This window comes from Odocoileus virginianus, chromosome 22 (genome assembly GCF_023699985.2).
Source record: "Odocoileus virginianus isolate 20LAN1187 ecotype Illinois chromosome 22, Ovbor_1.2, whole genome shotgun sequence".
Taxonomy (NCBI): Eukaryota; Metazoa; Chordata; class Mammalia; order Artiodactyla; family Cervidae; genus Odocoileus; species Odocoileus virginianus.
Window position 1 is genome coordinate 338,662 of NC_069695.1, and position 19,816 is coordinate 358,477.

The 19,816-nt window shown below is 45.2% G+C and overlaps 1 protein-coding gene across 1 annotated transcript in view; it reads left to right on the forward strand.

The window, feature by feature from the left end:
* The first annotated feature begins 4,652 nt into the window (after positions 1–4,652).
* The window catches only part of LOC139030327 (spidroin-2-like), a 29,401-nt gene continuing 14,237 nt past the window's right edge, over positions 4,653–19,816 (forward strand). Inside the window, exon 1 of the mRNA XM_070452413.1 lies at positions 4,653–4,701. Coding sequence (XP_070308514.1) covers positions 4,653–4,701 — 49 coding nt within the window. The remainder of the gene's footprint in view (positions 4,702–19,816) is intronic.

Here is a 19,816-nt window from a genome sequence, read left to right on the forward strand (position 1 = left end):
TCAACCGTAAGTTACGTGTACAAGGTGTGAGGGTTGGGGAGGGGCAGAATTCTGTTTTGTTTACTCTGCTAACACAGTGACTGCCTAATTTTTATGCTAAGGTTTAAATATGTGTAGAATGAAAGCCAATGAACCTAGTTATTACAATCTTATAAGTCTACTTACGTAATGAACTTTATGTAATCACTGGGTCTAGTAGCTTGAACTTTAAACTCCTGCCTAAACACAGCCTTCTGTGGGAACTTCTATTTGTTTTTCTTATAGTCTTTAGAACCATGGTCTTTTGGCACTTCTCCATATTTACTTTTTTATTCTGCTCATGTATTCAATAAAGATCTACTCAGCACCTCTCTGTGTCAAGCACCGGGCTAGGCAGTAGTGGACAGATGGGCAAACCTGCACTCAAGCTGCTTCCCATCTCGTGGGAGAAGAAAGTCAGGACAAATGGTGAATGCAGCTTAGGGTGAATATTCCATAGAGGTGAGGTCAGGATGCCTGATGGCTCACAAGAAAGGCTGCTGGTGATAAAACAATTGAGACGCAGAACGACAACTGCTGTATGATCTCACTTACATGTGAAATATAAGAAAGTCCAGTTCATGGAAACAGAGATTAGAATGGTGCTTACCAGGGACTGGGAGGTGGAGGAAACGGGGAGATGATGGTCAAAGAGTACAACTTCCAGTTATAAGATGAGTAAACTGTGGGGATCTAGTGCACAGGATGGTGATCATAGTTAATAATATATTATATTCCTGAAAGTTGCTAAGAGAGTAGATCTTATATGTTCTCTCACCACAAAAAGAAAGAAAGAAAGAAATGGTAATTAGGTGATATGAGTGGGTTTTAGCTAACTCTATGGTGGTAATCATTTTGCAATGGCTAAGTGAATCAAATCAACATGTTGTAAATCTTAAAAGCACACAGTGTTATATGTCAATCGTATCTCAATAAAGCTGGAAAAGAAAAGAAAAGGCTACTACCTCATCCTGGGAGTAGGTCAAAGGAAAGGCTTCTAGGAGGAAGTGACACTTAAGCTGTCTTGAAAGATGGTAGTCACTAGCCAGGATGAACCGGTCATGGGTATTCTAGGCAGAGGACATTGAAAAACACGAAGACGTGGACAGTAGCTCTTTGGTTAGAATGCAAGTGCGCATTGGGGAAGTTGAGATACGAGATCAGATCTGTAGTAAGGGTCAAGTCACAAAGGACCTGATTATCTTTGAACTCTGCACTGAATATAGAGGTGAGTCCCTGAGTGATTTAAAGCCTGCAGTGATATAAACCAACGGGCATTCTGCGATTAAAATTCTAGTGGCAATATAAACTAGAAGAAGCAAGATGGTGTGGAGAGAAAGCCAGTAGGAGGAAGTTGCAGTTATTGGTGAGAAATTAGGAAGACCAGAACAGAGGCAGTTCTGAAGGGATGAATTCACTGTGTTAAGGAGTAGAATCTGATGATTAATTTGGGAGAAGTGAGAGGTAGATACATTTGGTGGAGAAGTTAAATGGGATGTCCAGGGTCGTGGTTTGACTAGTATTAGCAAAAATAAGGAAAGGAGATATTAGAAGGAGTGTATTGGGGGCAATAAAATATTTAGCCTTGAATACACTGCTTTTGTTGAGTATGTACAATATCTAAGTGGAAAGTACCTGTTGGCAGATGAGTATAGAGGCTGGAAAAGAAGATTATAGGTACATGTTTGTCTGCATTGGCAAAGCTGTGGTAGAGAAAGCATTGAGGATGGATGATATTTCCTAAGTAATATATGGCAGACATGGAGAGGAGACCCAGGATGGTGCCCAGAGAGCACTGAACTGTGGGAGGCAAGTGGAAGAGAAGAATCAGCAGAAAAAGCAGAATGAAGGGCCAGAGGCAGAAGGAAAACTAGTAGCGTAAAAGTTAACTGGGGAAATGTTTTCAAGACAAGGCACCTGAATTATTGTACAAAGGTGAAAAACAGTAAGACTTGGGGAAAATTCATTGTCCTGTTTCTGATGACTAAGTCATGGTCGTGTTATCACAGGAGTTTAAGTGCAGTGATGAGGAATGGCGATCCTGTGGTCTAGGAGTGAATGGGGGTGAGGAGGTGGGTAGGAAGCACTCACCACCACTTCCAGATGCTTGATTGTGAAGTCAAGAAAGCAAGAGGATGAGAACTTAGAAAGGATGCCGTGGGGGTCACAGGAGGGTGGTTGTCACTACCGGGGGCAAAAATCCGAGGCCGCATGACCGTAGAGGGCAGAGAGCCATAGGGACAGACTTCACAGATGAGTGAGAGAAAGAGGGCGTGCGCTGGCCACGGCAGTGTTTCCAGTCTGCACGTGCAGTCAGTGTCTGAAAACACTACGGAATTCTCTGTTACAGGAATCCAGGGAGAGGCTGAACTCCAGAGGCAGACCTGGGGGATCTGGAGGAACGGAGTCTTGAGGGCATGTTTTCCTTCTGTCTTTAGCTTTAGGGGAAGGAGCACAGGGCTCAGTGATACAGGACCCTTATTCTGAAAGACGGCCTTCCACCCGTTTCATTTAAGAACCAGTCTTGCTCCATACCAGGTCTGTCTGGGAGGGTAAGGCGCCCCTCAGCTCTGACGTGTGATGCAACGCTTCCTCTTTTCCTGGCACCGATCACAGCACAATGAGCGCTTTTTCCTCTCCTGGGTGGGAGTCCTAAGACCAAGCCGAGGCACCATGGGCAGGCAGGTACCCAGAGGTGTTCAGGTTTGACTTTGCCTTTGGTGTAACAAAATCCTTGTGTGTTGAGCATTTATTGAAAACATTTCTAGGTTATTATGGAAATCAGAGCTGGGTTTGAGTTTCAGGGTGAGAAATTATTAATGATTACTGGTATTCTGGTTCTGTTTCCATAGCAATCAGAAACACTGAAAATTGTCCATTGTTGCCAAGAATATGGCCGATAATTCCATTCTGTTGATGTTTACTGTCTGATATTGCCATCCACCCAGGTTTCTGGTGTCACTCAAGGTGTGCTGACCAGTAATGTGGGTGATAATGTGATCTTCCCAATATACATGTATCATTACATACATTATGTGGGGTGAGGGGTAAACATTTAATTTAAAAATATCCTCCTCCTGAACTTCCCTGGTGGTCCAGTGGTTAAGGATCCGCCTGCCCGTGCAGGGGACACGGGTTCAGTCCCTGGTCCAGGAAGATTCCACTTGCTGAGGAGCAGCTAAGCCCTCGGGCCACAGCTACTGAGCCCGTGCCTAGAGCCCGCGCTTTGTAAAAGGGCGCTGCCCCCACTGCTAGAGAAAGTCCGTGCAAAGCAACAAGGACCCAGTGCAGCCAAAAATAATACATAAATAAAAAATTTAAAAATAAGAATAAAAATATCCTGCTGGTGCTACCTTAAACCTATATTCAAGTTAAATCTCACTTGACCAATCACGGCATCAGAAGCCTCTGAAAGTTTTGCTGGAGATGACAATGGGCGTTCCTTTTCAGAGATATACTGCCTCCTTTGCAACCGGCCCTTAGGCCCACTGCTTCCGGCTTTTCATCATGCCTCACGGCTGCAGACCCACTGCTTCCGGCTTTCCATCATGCCTCACGGCTGCAGAACCTAAAGAATGGATTTTAGGGTTTAGTGCTGGGGCCACCCTGCTGAGGGTGATGGCTGCCTTGGAAAGATAAAGAACAGGTGAGCTGAAATAGGGTCCAGGGGAACAGTGTCTAGGACCCCTCTGTGAATCTCAGGTGTAAGTGACCTCTTTAGGGAATTATTATTAAATGAACATCAGGCGAGCCTCTTGATGAACATGAAAGAGGACAGTGAAAAAGTTGGCTTAAAGCTCAACAAAATTAGGATCATGGCATCTGGTCTCATCACTTCATGGCAAATAGATGGGGAAACAGTGGAAACAGTGACAGACTTTATTTTGGGGGCTCCAAAATCACGGCAGATGGTGACTGCAGCCATGAAATTAAAAGTAAGGATTGATGGTGGTTACTCCTTGGAAGGAAAGTTATGACCAACCTAGACAGCATATTAAAAAGCAGAGACATTACTTTGCCAACAAAGGTCCATCTAGTCAAGGCTATGGTTTTTCCAGTGGTCATGTATGGATGTGAGAGTTGGACTATAAAGAAAGCTGAGTGCCGAAGAGTTGATGCTTTTGAACTCTGGTGTTGGAGAAGACTCTTGAGAGTCCCTTGGACTGCAAGGAGATCCAACCAGTCCATCCTAAAGGAGATCAGTCCTGGGTGTTCATTGGAAGGACTGATGCTGAAGCTGAAGCTCCAATACTTCGGCCACCTGATGTGAAGAGCTGACTCATTTGAAAAGACCCTGATGCTGGGAAGGATTGAGGGCGGGAGGAGAAGGGGATGACAGAGGATGAGATGGTTGGATGGCATCACCAACTCAATGGACATGAGTTTGGGTGGACTCTGGGAGTTGGTGATGGACAGGGAGGCCTGGCGTGCTGCGGTTCATGGGGTCACAGAGAGTCGGACATGACTGAGCGACTGAACTGAGCTGAACTGAACATCAGGTGAAAGTCTGTAGAGGTCTCTCTAATCCATTCCTGTAGAAGTCTTCAGAAGATGGAGGGTAGGGTGCTGGCAGAGGAGGAAGAAATGCCTTCCCTGGAGGAAACACCAGGGTGGGTTTTGAAGAGCAGGGAGCTATGGAGGAGGAGGACAGCTTTCCACCTTCGGTCTCGGTGGAGGCGCCAAGTACGGTCTCCCCAAGGTGGCTCATCCCCTGTCGTTGTCATCAGCCACTTCACTGCCACTCAGTGCCTCTACCTTCATGCCGTTACACGACTCTCCTGTTTAAGAAGAAAACAGCCAAAGACTGAAAAACAAAACCCAAAAGATCCTGTTTTCTCCTTTTGCTACTGTCTTGTTTCTCCAACCTCATTCTCACTGACAGTCTTTATATTGGGTCTTCGCTCTCTGTCACCTTCTTGACCAGTGGCAATTGATTCCTTTCACCCACTCCAAATCGCTGCCCCATTGGAGCTTGGTAGATGCCCTCTTCATTGAGAAGTCTCCCAGGACTTTTCCTCCAGGCTTTCTCCCTCCCTCCCCCACTTTTTTAACTCTCCCATTTCCCTTTTTATTTTGAAATTTCCAACCCATAGAGACGTTTAAAGAATAATACAATGAATACCCACAATATACTTCATTTCACTTCACCAAATTGCTAACATTTTGCCATGTTGGCTCTTCTGTTGTGCTTATCAGGACATTTCATCCAAATATTTCATCCTGAATACTTAAGCATATACTGCCTAATTTTTTTTTAATCACTCATTACAATATACTATTGTTGTTGCTGTGAGGCTAAGTCGTATCTGACTCTTTTGTGACCCCATTGACTGCAGCCCACCAGGCTCCAGGTCATGGGATTTCCCAGTCAAGAATACTGGAGTGGGTTGCCATTACCTTCTCTAATAATCAGCTATTATGTGCAAGGGATTTAACATTGTTAATGTCTTTTGAAGTTTTATTGTCTTTAAATCTAGGACCCAGATAAATTGCCTGCATCATTCTTTGTTTCTTCAAGCTCCCTTAATCTGGATTTTAGAAAGTTCCATCCTCTTTTGTGAAATTTGACAATTGTTGACATTTTTTAAGAGTTCAGGCCAATTGTCTTGCAGACTGTTCCTCATTCTGGGCTTGTCTGATTGTTTCCTCATGTTTAGATCCAGATTAAGCACTGTTTTGTTTTGTGTTTTGGCAAGAATACCCCCTAAATGACGTTGTGTACTTTCAGTTGCATCACATCAGGAGGTACGTGTCATTTTGTCCCATTATTTGTTTGGTGACCGCGTTGTCTGCCAAAATCTCTCCATTGTAATAGTGCTTTTTCCCATTTGTAATTAGCAAGTATTCTTTTGAGACCTGGTGAATATCATGTTTCCAGCCACCTTTCACTCAGCAGTTTTAGCATTCAGGGGTTATCCTTGCCTCAACCAACAACTGTACTGATGACTGCACAGTGGCCCTTTGCCGGCCCCTTCTCCTTTCCCGGCTGCTTTCTTAGGTAAAAGAGCCTTCCCCGCTCCTTTTTTGTTCAGTGCCAGTATGGACTGAAGATTTCTTTTCTTTTCTTCTGTTTCATAACCCATGGCTGTCATTATTCTTTTCGATGCTCAAATCAACACAAATGCGGCCAGTGGGAGCCCCTTTAAGCCAGCGCCCGTGTGTGTCCTTTGACACAGCCCACTTAGTCTCTCAGCACGCTCCTGCTTTCTGGCCCGAGATGCTTCATGCTGCTCTTGTACTTTTCGGTACCTGGGATTAGTCACGTGGGCAAGAAACCTGTGTTTATTTCCTTCCTTGTCGTCTCCTAGCTTTCCCTGGAACGCTAGATTTCGTTCGACACAGCCTCCTCCCTGAAGCTGTGGCTTCGTAAATATTTCATTAGCTTCAGTCTCTCACTGCCTTCGTGGCTGCTGTTTCTGATCCCTGTGTTAGAATCAGGCATTTTTTTGGCAGACGGTGAAATGTTTGCTGTGTCAGGCACTGGGTGTTTGAAGTCCAAAGACAAAGAGACCATAGGCCCTACCCGCAACAAGCTCACGTTCTCAGCCTTCTAGTTAGGTAAACTGGTCATCGATCACCCAAACAGGACACTCTGAAAGTGAAAAGCAGATACCACAAATAATGATACGGGGACAAACACATGAGCGTGTACTTCCCAAGGCACAGCAAGAATTATGTCATTGGCTCCTAGCTGATGCCTTACCTCTAGGTTTCCATTATCAGATTCACTTTGATTTTAAACAATATTTATTTATATTTATTTATTTGACTGCGCTGAGTCTTAGTTCTGGTGGTATGTGGGATCTACTTCCCTGAACCAGGAATTGAACCTGGGCCCCCTGCATTGGGAACTTGGAGTCTTAACCACTGGACCACCAGCGAACTCCCAAACCCGCATTCTTAAACATAGCTTCCAGTATGTAATCCACATGCCCCCAAATCCTGCTGCTCAATGTTTTTAGGAAGTCACATCAAGCCTCTTATGAAGCTTCTAAGGCGTTTTTAAATCCGACCCTGCGTCATCACGTCTCACTCCGCGCTCTGTCTGACACGCGCCCCGCCTGGCCTCGCACGGAGCCTCAGCTTCAGAGTCGCTGTCCTCGGGGCCGGGCGCTCAGATCCCAGGGACACGGAGGAACAGAGGACCAGAAAGCGCCCGGCTGGAGCCCTGTTCCGGCCGCTGCTCGCCGGCTTCGTGAGCCGGACCCCCCCAAGCTCCCCAGCTCCACTTTCCTCTGAGTGTGTCAAAGGGGCCGGCGGGCTGAGATGACCCCAGAGATCCGTTCCAGCGTGGTGAGTTATGACTGGCCCTCCCAGGCCCTTCCTCTGTGACCTGGGGGAGAACTGTCCAGAAGAATGGCCCCGAGAATCAGTGACAGGGCACGGCCAGTGGGCAAAATACCACTGTCCCCTCGCCTCTCCTCCAGCTAGAATCGCTCCTTCCTCTTTGGCATCGGACTCTCAGCCAGCCTTTATTATTATAATTTTTTGTCCGATCCTTGTGGCTTGAGGGATCTTAGTTCTCTGACCAAGGATCGAACCTGTGCCTCCTGCAGTAGATGGAAGTGTGGCATCTTCACCACTGGACCACCAGGGAATGCTTTCAGGCAGCCTTCTGAACACTCTTTCCAGATAAGGCCTGAAGTGCATACCCTTGCCTGGCCTGAGAACAAGGAGTTCTTTCAGTCACCAAGGCTGAGGCACTTCCGTGTGGGTGCTCTGGTCTTCCTATTCAGTGCTCCAACCAGGTCATTGCTTTACTGTTCCCTTTGTCTTCCCGTCCCCACTCGTAGACTTTCCTCCTGGATTCTGAACCCAGGACTTAATTCAGCCTTTAATACCTACTGACCCACTGAGCCAGCCCGGATCCCACATTTCTGCCCTGGGGTCCTACTTTCAGCCGCTCACCTCTGCCCATGTGACACCCCCGGGGTCTGGGTGACTTACTCCTGTGTTTCTCCCTCACCCTGGGTTGTCAGACTTTCCTTAGTTCTTAGATCCCAAATGCTCACTCACTGTACATAATACAACCTAACAACAAAAATCATGGGATTCCTAAAAGTAATGACTTCAGAAACTGAGACGTGGCAGATAGTCTCAGAAGTACATAAGCAGTGCTCGTCACGGGTCAGTTCTCTTCCTGCGGTTTTCTCTGCAGAATCCAGGTCAGGCATTAGCAAGGTCGGAGGGCGTGTGCTGTGGTCCAGAGTGGTCACCTCGCCCCTCACAAAGGTCACAGCGCTGGGCTGGTCCACACCTCCTCCTCGGCTCCTCTCTCTGCTGCATTTCCCCCCTAAACCTCTTTTTTTCCTCAATTAAATAATGTGGCTGCATTGGGTCTTAGTTGTGGCACACAGGATCTGTTTTTTCTCTTTTATGAAAGTATGATAACACATTTACAGAAGACTTGGAAAGTCCAGAACTCAGTTATATATAGTTCCACTATTCAGTTCAGTTCAGTTGCTCAGTCCTGTCTGACTCCTTGTGAACCCACGGACTGCAGCACGCCAGACTTCCCTGTCCATCACCAAATCCCAGCGCCTGCTCAAACTCAGTCTATCAAGTAAGTGATGCCATCCAACCGTCTCATCCTCTGTCACCCCCTTCTCCTCCCGGCTTCCATCGTGCCCAGCATCAGGGTCTTTTCTAATGACTCATTTCTTCGAATCAGGTGGCCAAAGTATTAGAGTTTCAGCTTCAGCATCACTCCTTCCAATGAATATTCGGGACTGCTTTTCTTTAGGATTGACTGGTTTGATCTCCTTGCAGTCCAAGGGTCTCTCAAGAGTCTTCCAATACCACAGTTCAAAAGCATCAGTTCTTCAGTGCTCAACTTTATTTACAGTCCAACTCTCACATTCATACATGACTACTGGAAAAACCATAACTTTCACTAGACAGACATCTGTTGGCAAAGTAATGTCTCTGCTTTTTAATATGCTGTCTAGGTTGGTCATAGCTTTTCTTCCAAGGAGCAAGTGTCTTTTAATTTCATGGCTGCAGTGATTTTGGAGCCCCCCAAGATAAAGTCTGTCACTGTTTCCATTGTTTTCCCATCTATTTGCCATGAAGTGATGGGACCGGATGCCATGATCTGAATTTTCTGAATGTTGAGTTTTAAGCCAACTTTTTCACTCTCCTCTTTCACTTTCATCAAGAGGCTCTTTAGTTCTCCTTTGATTTCTGCCATAAGGATAGTGTCATCTGTGTATCTGAGGTTATTGATATTTCTCCCGGCAATCTTGATTCCAGCTTGTGCTTCGTCCAGCCCAGCATTCCACACGATGCACTCTGCATAGAAAGTTAAATAAGCAGGGTGACAATATACAGCCTTGATGTACTCCTTTTCCTATTTAGAACCTGTCTGTTGTTCCATGTCCAGTCCTAACTGTTGCTTCTTGACCTGCATACAGATTTCTTAGGAGGCAGGTCAGGTGGTCTGGTATTCCCATCTCTTGAAGAATTTTCCAGAGTTTGTTGTGATCCACACAGTCAAAGGTTTTGGCATAGTCAATAAAGCAGAAATAGATGTTTTTCTGGAGCTCTTTTGCTTTTTCGATGATCCAGTGGATGTTGGCAATGTGATCTCTGGTTCCTCTTCCTTTTCTAAATCCAGCTTGAGCATCTGGAAATTCTCGGTTCACCTACTATTGAAGCCTGGCTTGGAGAATTTTGAGCCTTACTTTGCTAGCATGTGAGATGAGTGCAATTGTGTGGAAGTTTGAGCATTCTTTGGCATTGCCTTTCTTTGGGATTGGAATGAAAACTAACCTTTTCCAGTCCTGTGGCCACTGCCAAGTTTTCCAAATTTGCTGGCATATTGAATGCTGCACCTTCACAGCATCATCTTTTAGGATTTGAAAGAGTTCAACTGGAATTCCATCACCTCCACTAGCTTTGTTCCTAGGGATGCTTCCTAAGGGCCACTTGACTTCTCATTCCAGGATGTCTGGCTCTAGGTGAGTGATCACACCATCATGGTTATCTGGGTTGTGAAGATCTTTTTTGTATCATTCTTCTGTGTATTCTTGCCACCTCTTCTTAATATCTTCTGTTTCTTTAGGTCCATACCATTTCTGTCCTTTATTGTACCCATCTTTGCATGGAATTTTCCCTTGGTATCTCTAATTTTCTTGAAGAGATCTCTGTTCTTTCCCACTCTATTGTTTTCTTCTATTTTCTTGCACTGATCACTGAGGAAGGTTTTCTTATCTCTCCTTGTTATTCTTTGGAACTCTGCATTCAAATGGGAATATCTTTCCTTTTCTCCTTTGCCTTTCTTCACATCTTTTCTTTCCTCAACAATTTGTAAGTCCTCTTCAGACAACCGTTTTGCCTTCTTGCATTTCTTTTTCTTGGGGATGGTCTTGATCACTGCCTCCTATACAGTGTCATGAACCTCCATCCATAGTTCTTTTGACACTCTGTCTTTCAGATCTAATCCCTTGAATCTATTTCTCACTTCCATTGTATAGTTGTAAGGGATTTGATTTAGGTCATACCTGCATGGTCTAGTGGTTTTCCCTACTTTCTTCAATTTAAGTCTGAATTTGGCAATAAGGAGTTCATGATCTGAGCCACAGTCAGCTCCCCGTCTTGTCTTTGCTGACTGTATAGAGTTTCTCCATTACAAAGAATGTAATCAATCTGATTTCGGTATCGACCATCTGGTGATGTCCATGTGTAGAGTCTTCTCTTGAGTTGTTGGAAGAGGGTGTTTCTCTGACCAGTGCGTTCTCTTGGCAAAACTGTTAGCCTTTGCCCTGCTTCATTCTGTACTCCAAGGCCAAATTTGCCTGTTACTCCAGGTATCTCTTGACTTCCTACTTTTGCATTCTAGTCCCCTATAATGAAAAGGACATCTTTTTTTGGTGTTAGTTCTAGAAGTTCTTATAGGTCTTCATAGAACCATTCAACTTCAGCTTCAGTTCCACTGTATGTCACAATTATTTTTGTAAGTGGGTAAATTAAGATTTTTAGTTGGAGTTTCAATATCCAAGTCTCAAAAATTAATAAAATGAATATACAGAAAAGTAGAAGATATAGGAGACCTGAAAAGCACCATTAACCAATTCAGCGCAATTAGGGTTTATACAATTTTCACACAACAACAGGATACAAATTCTATTCAAGTTCCATAGACTGTAAACTAGCAGACACTGGAACATATCCAGGGACATAAAACAGTCTGCAAAAGTGTCATGGTCTTAAGGTATTAAAATCATACAGAGTCTGTTTTCTTCCCACTCACATGGGATCTTTTCCATTGAGGCATGCAAGCTCCCGAGTGCACAGGCTCAGTGACTGCGGGGCAGGCATGGTTGCCACATGGCGTGTGGCATCTTACTCCCCCAACCAGGGGTCCAACCCATCTTAACCACTGGTTAAAAGTCCCCGGGCTTTTAACCAAACAATGGTCATCATTTCCATTTAGCAACAACTCCTAATGGGCCGGATTGATTTTCCAAAGTATGAGTTACCTATTAAGAGAGTAGTCTATAAGTTATCTAGGGCTTCTAGATGGTTCAGTGCTAAAGAATCTGCCTGTAGTGCAGGAGATGTAAAAGACATGAGTTTAATCTCTGGGTCAGGAAGATCCCCTGGAGGAGGGCATGGCAACCTGAAGAATATCATGGACAGAGAAGCCTGGTGGGCTACAGTCCATGGGGTCACAGAGTCAGACAGGGCTAAGCGTGCACACGCATTGCTGTGTAACAAATTATCACAAACTTATTATAGCAACTTACAGCACATACTTACTGTCTCACAGTTTCTGTGTGTTAGGAGTCCAGACCTGGATTAGCTGGGTCCTTTGATTCAGGAATGCTCACATGGTATGTGGACCCGGGCTTCAGTCTCCTCTGGAAACTTGCTGGGGGAAGGAGCCACCTCCAAGCTCCTGTGATATTGGCAGGGTTCAGTTCCTAAAGGGTTCTTGGACTGAAAGCCTCAGTTCCTTGCTGGTCACTGGTCAGAGGCTCTTCTTGGTCTTGTATGGCACAGTCATGGAAGCAGCATCCTTTCTCCTTTGCTGTATTCTGTGGGTTAAAGCAAGGGGCTGCCCTGGTGGGCCAGCAGCTAAGACTCCATGCTGCCAATGTATCGGTCCCTTATTTGACCTCTGGTCAGGGAACTAGGGAGAAGGCAGTGGCACCCCACTCCAGTACTCTTGCCTAGAAAATCCCATGGACAGAGAAGCCTGGTAGGCTGCAGTCCATGGGGTCGCTAAGAGTTGGACACGACTGAACGACTTCACTTTCACACTTTGGAGAAGGAAATGGCAGCCCACTCCAGTGTTCTTGCCTGGAGAATCCCAGGGGCGGGGGAGCCTGGTGGGCTGCCGTCTACCGGGTCGCACAGAGTCGGACACGACTGACGTGACTTAGCAGCAGGGAACTAGATCCCACACGCCACAACTAAAGACTTCGCAAGCAGCAACTGAGAGAGCCCATGGCCACAGCGAAGAACCAGGCACAGCCGAATCAGTCAGTCAGTCCTTAAAGGAGCAAGTCACAGGGCCAGCTGATGTGCAGGAGGAGCGGATTGTCCAGGACCTGCATATGCGAGGAGTCATGGATCATGGGGCCCCTCAGAATCTGCCATCACAGGCAGTAAAAGAAAGTGCTCAGGACTTGATAAAATTCACGCTGCCTGCCTGCTTTCAGATTCCTGACTTTCTAATTACTAAACGCTCCACCATCTAGTGGCTTCCGAGGTGGCCTTGGTGATGAAGGGCCCGCCTGCCAGTGCAGGAGATGCACGAGAATATGGGTTCAGTCCCTGGGTTGGGAAGATCCCCCGGAAGAGGAAATGGCCACCCTCGCCCTTATTCCTGCCCGGTAAAGCCCAAGGCGGAGGAGCCTGGTGGGCTACAGTCTATGAAGCTGCAGATTCAGACATGCATGGGTGACTAGGCAGCCACCATTTAGTGTCTGAGCTTCTCAGTGCCTCAGTTTCTACATTTGTATAGCCAGGATAACAATAGTGCCTATCTCACAGAGTCGTTGTAAGAATAAAATGAGTTACATGTTTCAAGTGTTCAGAACTGCCTGGCTTGTAATAGGGCCATGAAACTGTTAGCCCTCTTTACTCTTCCTCTTCGGTGATGCTGTTTCTAGAGGTCGGGGCTACACAAGGTTCCGGCTTGTCTTTGAGACAACAGTGGTGCTTCTCGGTCATTCCCACACACATAGCACGTACACATGCGGTTTTAAGACAATTACAAATAAGCAGCATGTTATACATTTGACAAATTGCTTCCTATTGATTTGTGTTGGGTTCCCAAGGGGAAAGTGGGATGCCACAAATGACAAGTAAAGTGTCTGGAGCCAATTATTCAGACCAAAGAGTCTTTAGGGACAATTTGATACTGTATAAAGTAGTGGATCTTTGGAAACTATGAAGATGGGGCCATCAAATATTTATGGCCTTTACCAGGGGCTGCTGTCTTTCAGCTGTCTTGTGGAGTCCATTGTAAGAGTTCTAGATGAAAACTATCGCCTTTGAAAAGGTTCTGTGTAGGAGACGGTCTTTAAAGATATTTCAGCTTTGTGGTTGAAAGAGCAGATGGAATTGGCCCCTGTGGCAGTCTTCAGCTGGAAACTGTAAGAACTTCATTTTCCAAAAGTGACGTGGAGTATTAGGAAGAAAAGGGGTTTCAAGTACCACCCCCACAAATCTCACTAAATTAAGGAAAGACAGAGATGAAGATTTCAGAATTTAAAGAACTGAAACTAAGACTTTAAACCAATTGGAATAACCATTGCAATTCACTATTTTCAAGAAGTTTGGCACAACACAGGTTCTTTTTCCTAATACAACAGTAGTCGTGCTGACTTAGGAGGTGTCAGCCAAGACAGACGAAAACACCCGTCACCAGGATAAATGGCAGAAGGACAGAGCTGAGCTAGCATACCTTGAATGCCCTAAGCAAATCCATTAGGACTGCATTTAGCTGCAAGTAACAGGATGTCAAAGTGACAAGACTTAAACAAGTAAGAGGTTTGCTTACCTCGTTTGTCACATGCAACAGAAGGTCCGGGTAGATGATACTGGACAAGGAGAGCAGTCCCAGATGTAATCAGGGACCCATTCTGTTTGTCTTCCTCCTCCATCCTTCTCAGCAAGTAGTGTTCATTTTCACAGCCTCCAGAGGGCTGCTACACCCGCAGCTATCACACTTATTTTAGGGGAGAAAGAGGGAAGAAGACAGGCTGAAGGACAGAGAGCTGAGGAGCGGTGCTAGCAGAGCCCTTCCTTTCCAAAGACCCTCCTGAGGGAGCTCCCCGCTGGGGCGGTGGTCGGGACTCAGCGCTTTACTGCCATGGCGGGGTCCAGTCTCTGGTCAGGAAACTAAGATCCTGCAAGCTACATGGGGCAGCCAAAAACAAACAAACAAACAAACAAACAGAATCCTTCCTGAAAGCTCTGTCCAACAGCTTTTCTTTATTCCTTGGCTTGAACTCAGTTTCCTAGCCACAAGTAAGCCCAGGAAAGAAACATTTCCTCTTTCCAGCCTCTAGAGCAGAAGAAGTAACAGACAAAGAGTTGTGAAAGGTCTTTGAATTTCCAAACCACAGAACCTGCGCTACTAATTTCTGGAATTCCATGTGCCCCTTGTCACTCTTGTTTGCATATCTCTGGCTGAATGTTTAAACTATTTCCTTTGTCTGTGTGCAGGAAGTCAGTTGGAAAAGTTTTTACAGAGTAACAGGGGACTGAGTAATTTGATGCTAATAATCAATGGAAATATGTGAAATAAAAAAAAAGACCTGGTCACATCCATCTCAATGGCCACAGAAAATTTCCTACCTCTAAACCCAAGTGTAGTCATTTGAACAATGCAGCTTTTTGTAATTCGTACCTTACTGCCTAGAGGTCAAGAGGAATGAACATAAACACTGTCTTGCCCACAAGAGCCTGCCCTCATAGAATGGAAGCCATGGCTTGGTTTTATTCCTCAACTGAAACACGAACATTAATGGAAACGCCAGCAGCAGCCAGCCGGCTCAGGGCGGTGCTCGTCAGCGCGTTACTGAGCGAGGCCACACGCCTCTGCTGTCTGACTCGGCCACAGGCCAAGGCTGATAAAGCAGTCCACTTGCATATAGCGTGGGGATACTGCAGGCTGTGATGCTGATGTTTGGTTTTCACTGGAAGGACTGTGTTGTCAATGTATCCAGGGTAAATACCTCACTTCGGATCCTGGGAAAGCTCTTGCTTGGTTGTGAGTCCCACTGAATTGTCTGTCTTAACATGGGGAGCGCTGGCTAACTTGCTGTGACCACAGCTGTTCTCACTTGGCACAATCCAGGTAAATTGTAGGGATCTCTTCTTGAGGCTCAGGTGGAAGGAATGAGAAAAGAGGCAGGAATGTGATTTTTCCTTTGGGAGGGGCCCGTGACAAAGGGCAAGGGCACCCAAGCATGTCACAGTGGTGGTGATGGAGGGAAAAGAGGGGTGCACGGTGGGGTGAGAGCTTGGTCTGCAAGGATGAAAGAAATGCCCTGAGTATCTACCTGAGAAGATGCCAAGTCTTACAGCAAAATACCTAGCTTGATCATTAGGCAGGCTTCCAGAAGACCTTCCCTGGTGGTCCAGTGGCTAAGACTCCATGCCCCCAATGCAGGAAGCACAGGTTCCTTTCCTGGTCAGGAAGGTAAATCCCACTTGCCACAACTAAGACCTGGTGAAGCCAAATAAATAAATGTTTTAAAAAGGAAAAAAAAAAAGCAAGCTTGCAGAGTGTGTGTGATGAGAATGAAACCGAAGTGTTTACTCAACTTCTGGTCGAATTGCTTTGACACTTCATTGATAAGAAAAATAAAATGCTTAACTGTACCCATCCTGTAAATGGAAGGAGACATTTTTGAGAGAAAAAAAAACCTTTTTTCAAAAACACTGTTTTGTCAAAATCGTATGACTTCTCTTGTCCCCTCAGCCTTTGAGAACTCTAATCCTTTGAAGACTATTGATTTCCTTTGGTTGCTGTAGCAAGGCACGCTTCCACACGACTCAATTAGAACACAGTTTTCCAGTGGGCAATGATCTTGATCACATTAACATTCATGAGATGAGTCTGTGTCCCACTTGTTTTTTAATAAAAGGAATAGAATATTATTCAGTTATAGTGACTCATCACCCCGGGGACAACATCACTATTGCAATTCTATTAAAAGTACTAGCGATCAGGAGGGAAGTGGCAATAATAAAAAATTGTTGCTTTTAGGTAAAAATGAGAAGATGCTTGTTGTGAATATCCTCTCTTGACTGCTTAATCAAGAGTAGAAGCGATGTGCTCCAAGCGGCTGGAGATGCTACTGAGGTCCACACGAAACAGCCATGACGACTGAGCCAGAATCTCACTCATGAAAGAGGGAGGTGCCATGCCACTCTTCTAAACTGTCCTCCAGAGATTCTGTTCCACCCTAGGAAGGTTAACCCCCCCCCCAGTCACACTTAGCCCTCCCACTCCCTTTCCTTTTGGGGGACATCACATAAGAATTTTTCTAAACATTGTGCCCAGATATTTTCTGCACATCATTTAATTGAATTCTTACTACAAGCCTCAGTGGAAGATTGATGCTGTTGTTCCATCACAAAGTCATGCCTGATTCTTTGTGACCCCATGGACTGCAGCAGGCCTCCCTGTCCATCACCATTTCCTGGAGCTTGCTCAAACTCAAGTCCATTGAGTCAGTGATGCCATCAAACCGTCTCATCCTCTGTCATCCCCTCCTCTTCCTGCCTTCAGTCTTTCCCAGCATCAGGGTCTTTTCCAATGAGTCAGTTCTTCGCATCAGATGGACAAAGCATTGGGGTTTCAGCTTCAGCATCAGTTCTTCCAATGAATATTCAGGACTGATTTCCTTTAGGATGGACTGGCTGGATCTCCTTGCAGTCCAAGGGATTCTCAAGAGTCTTCTCCAGCAGCACAGTTGGAAAGCACAGTTCAAAAGAGGAAGGTGTTATAACTCATTTCCTAACCTGACGCCATTAAGCATTGTCCAAGGTTATATCGCTAGTAAACTGTGGGAAGAAGGATCTGAACTGGATCCTTGTAAGTCACAGAGTGACAGAGAGACACTCTGTCAAAAAAATAAAAATGAAAAAGCAGGAAGTGGTTAGAATCTCCCTGCAAGAGTGAAGAGGGACTTGTGTGAAGGCTCCCAACGTTGACTGCTGATTTCACGCTGACGTCAGCAGTGCAGAAACAAAGGTCATGTAGAGACAGAGAGCAGTGGTCCCACCATGAAATATATGCAGGCTTGTACTCCTCCTCCATCATCTCTTTGATATTTCCCTTATGGAAGTTCTCACTGAGTCTGGCTTCCTGGAGTGGAGTTTAAACTTGAGAAGAGCAAGTCCTGGACAGACGTTTGCATCTTAGCCAGAATGTGCGTTCATCAGCCCTGCCTTCCCAGATGACTTCCTTGTCTCTGCCCACACGTGCCTCCTGTATCATGACCCCTTTTCAGAAATAAGTCATCATCTTTGTCCCCTCTGGTGGCCATAACAAAATGCCATAGACAAGGGACTTAAACAGTGGGAATTAATTTTCTTGCAGTTCTGGAGGTCAGAGAGTTCAAGATCAGGTTCTGGCGGGGTTCATTTCCTGCTGAGGTCTCTCTTCCTGGCTTGAAGGTGGTGGATTTCTCACTTTGTCCTCACGTGGCAGAGAAGAAGCAAGCTCTCTGATGTCTCCTATTATAAGGGCACTAATTCCATCTTGGAGCCTTCATCCTCGTGACCCCATCGAATCCCAGTGGCCTCCCAAAGTCCCCACCTCGAATACCATCATGTTGGGGGAAAGAATTTCAACTTGTGGATGTCTGAAGGACACAAACATTCAGTTTAGTTTGTATGTCCTTGTGTTTGCACCTGGTTTCTCCTGATTCTCCCTTCAGCTCCAAGGGGAGTTAACAACTGTCTTTCTTGCTGAAAAAGCATCATTTCTTCTTTCTCTGTGTCCTGCTTGCATCTTGAGCTAGATTGAGCCCATCTCTGGCAGGAAACAGAATCGCAGAATGGTTAACTGCCTGGATTTCAGTCCACAGAAGTCAGTTCATCTTGATAAGCGCCCCCCACCCGCCCACTCCCATCACCCACCAAACTCATTCCTTGGTCTGCAGCATTTTTCCCGTGGGCTGCTTTAGTCTCGCAATATTCCTTCTTCACAGGTCGCTGAGTTTATCAGTCTTTGTTTTTCTCCCATTTATACATATGCACTTACACATATGTATTATGTAAGTATAAATGTGCTTATACACCTATAAAATATGAATTTGTACATGTATATGTATACATGTGCTTGCGTGCTCAGTTGCTTCACTCATGTCCAACTCTTTGCGATCCCATGGACTGTAGCCTGCCGCTTCCTCTGTCTGTGGGATTTCTCAGACAAGAATACTGGAGTGGTTTGCCATTTCCTTCTCCAGAGGATCTTCCTGACCCAGGGATCAAACCCATGTCTTTTCATCTCCTGCATTAGCAGGCAGGTTCTTTACCACTAGTGCCAGCTAGGGAGCCCATGAATGTGCTTACATATATGTAATTCACATGAAGAAACCTTGTGTTGAATAGACACTTAGAAAGGGCAGGGAAAATGTAGTGGTTTTATCCATCCTGTGAATAGGTTTTTATTTAGAAGGCATTTTTTTCATAACCAAAGAACACTTAGTTACTGCATAATGAATAATTAAAAGGCCTCTTCCTGTGATCAGAGTCAGGAGTTTTTTGATTGTTTTTTTTAAATGTTCAAGTTAAACCAGCTCCTCTGGCAAAGGAAAAGCCTTATAAAGGATAATATGAACATTGCATTTCCAGTTAATATGAAATCTCAATTTCTATTATTGAGTGGCTCAAAAATGATTATTTTTTTCTCTTAAACCAAGTGACTAAAAAAATGTAGAGGAAGTTATCGTAATGACCTTGGGGTATTCTTGAGGGTAAGAGACTTCCCAGTATCAGGTGTCTGTGGCCATTTGGGGGTCATCTGATACAGTTCCTCAGTACCGAGGGAAGAGGACATGAGCAAAATTAGCCTGGAACACGGCGCTTTTGCTTGATGAAAATTACTGCTTTCTTACTTCTTAAGAGCTCAAAGACCTAGGGTGATGTCTCTGAATGGTTTCCGCTAACCTGATGCAGAAGGGAAGATGAGGATTAATGACACCCTCACTGAAGGCTGAAAGTCCAGTTAGCTCTCAGGCTGGCTGAGTTTCATTAATTCATCGATGGGATTCTGGGAAGGCAGGCAAGGCCAAGGAGGCAGTAAGAGCTAAGTTAGAATGAAGAGTGCAGGGAAAAGCAACCAACCAAGGTGATTTGCGCCTCATTCTGACTCACCTGGCACAAAAGCCATTACTGATTTGTCACCTTAACAGGAGCCATAAGAAACTTGGAATAGTGGCCCACTTACCCTTCGGATTAATTTTCTGTAACTGAGGGTACTGTAAGTAAATGGATTAAAGAACCATTTGATCTTCAAAAAGAGGTTTACGGTTGCTTTGATGATTAAGTACCCAGGGGACGCAATGGATTATCATGGATAATGGATTAGGAAAAGTGGGATATTAAAACTGAACTCTCCTCCCTGGCCGTGCGTGGATGGTGCTGAGAGGTTAAATGGGGACTAGGTTAACCCTGTCACTTGCTCGAATGAACAGTCTAGGTAAGCAGATGGGAACATACTTTTCTCACTTCTGGGAGAACAATTGAGAATCTTGTTGATGGAACTTTGAAGGGTAACCGCATTATCTCAAGATAAATTCTTGGGAAGCTACATTCACAAGTACAA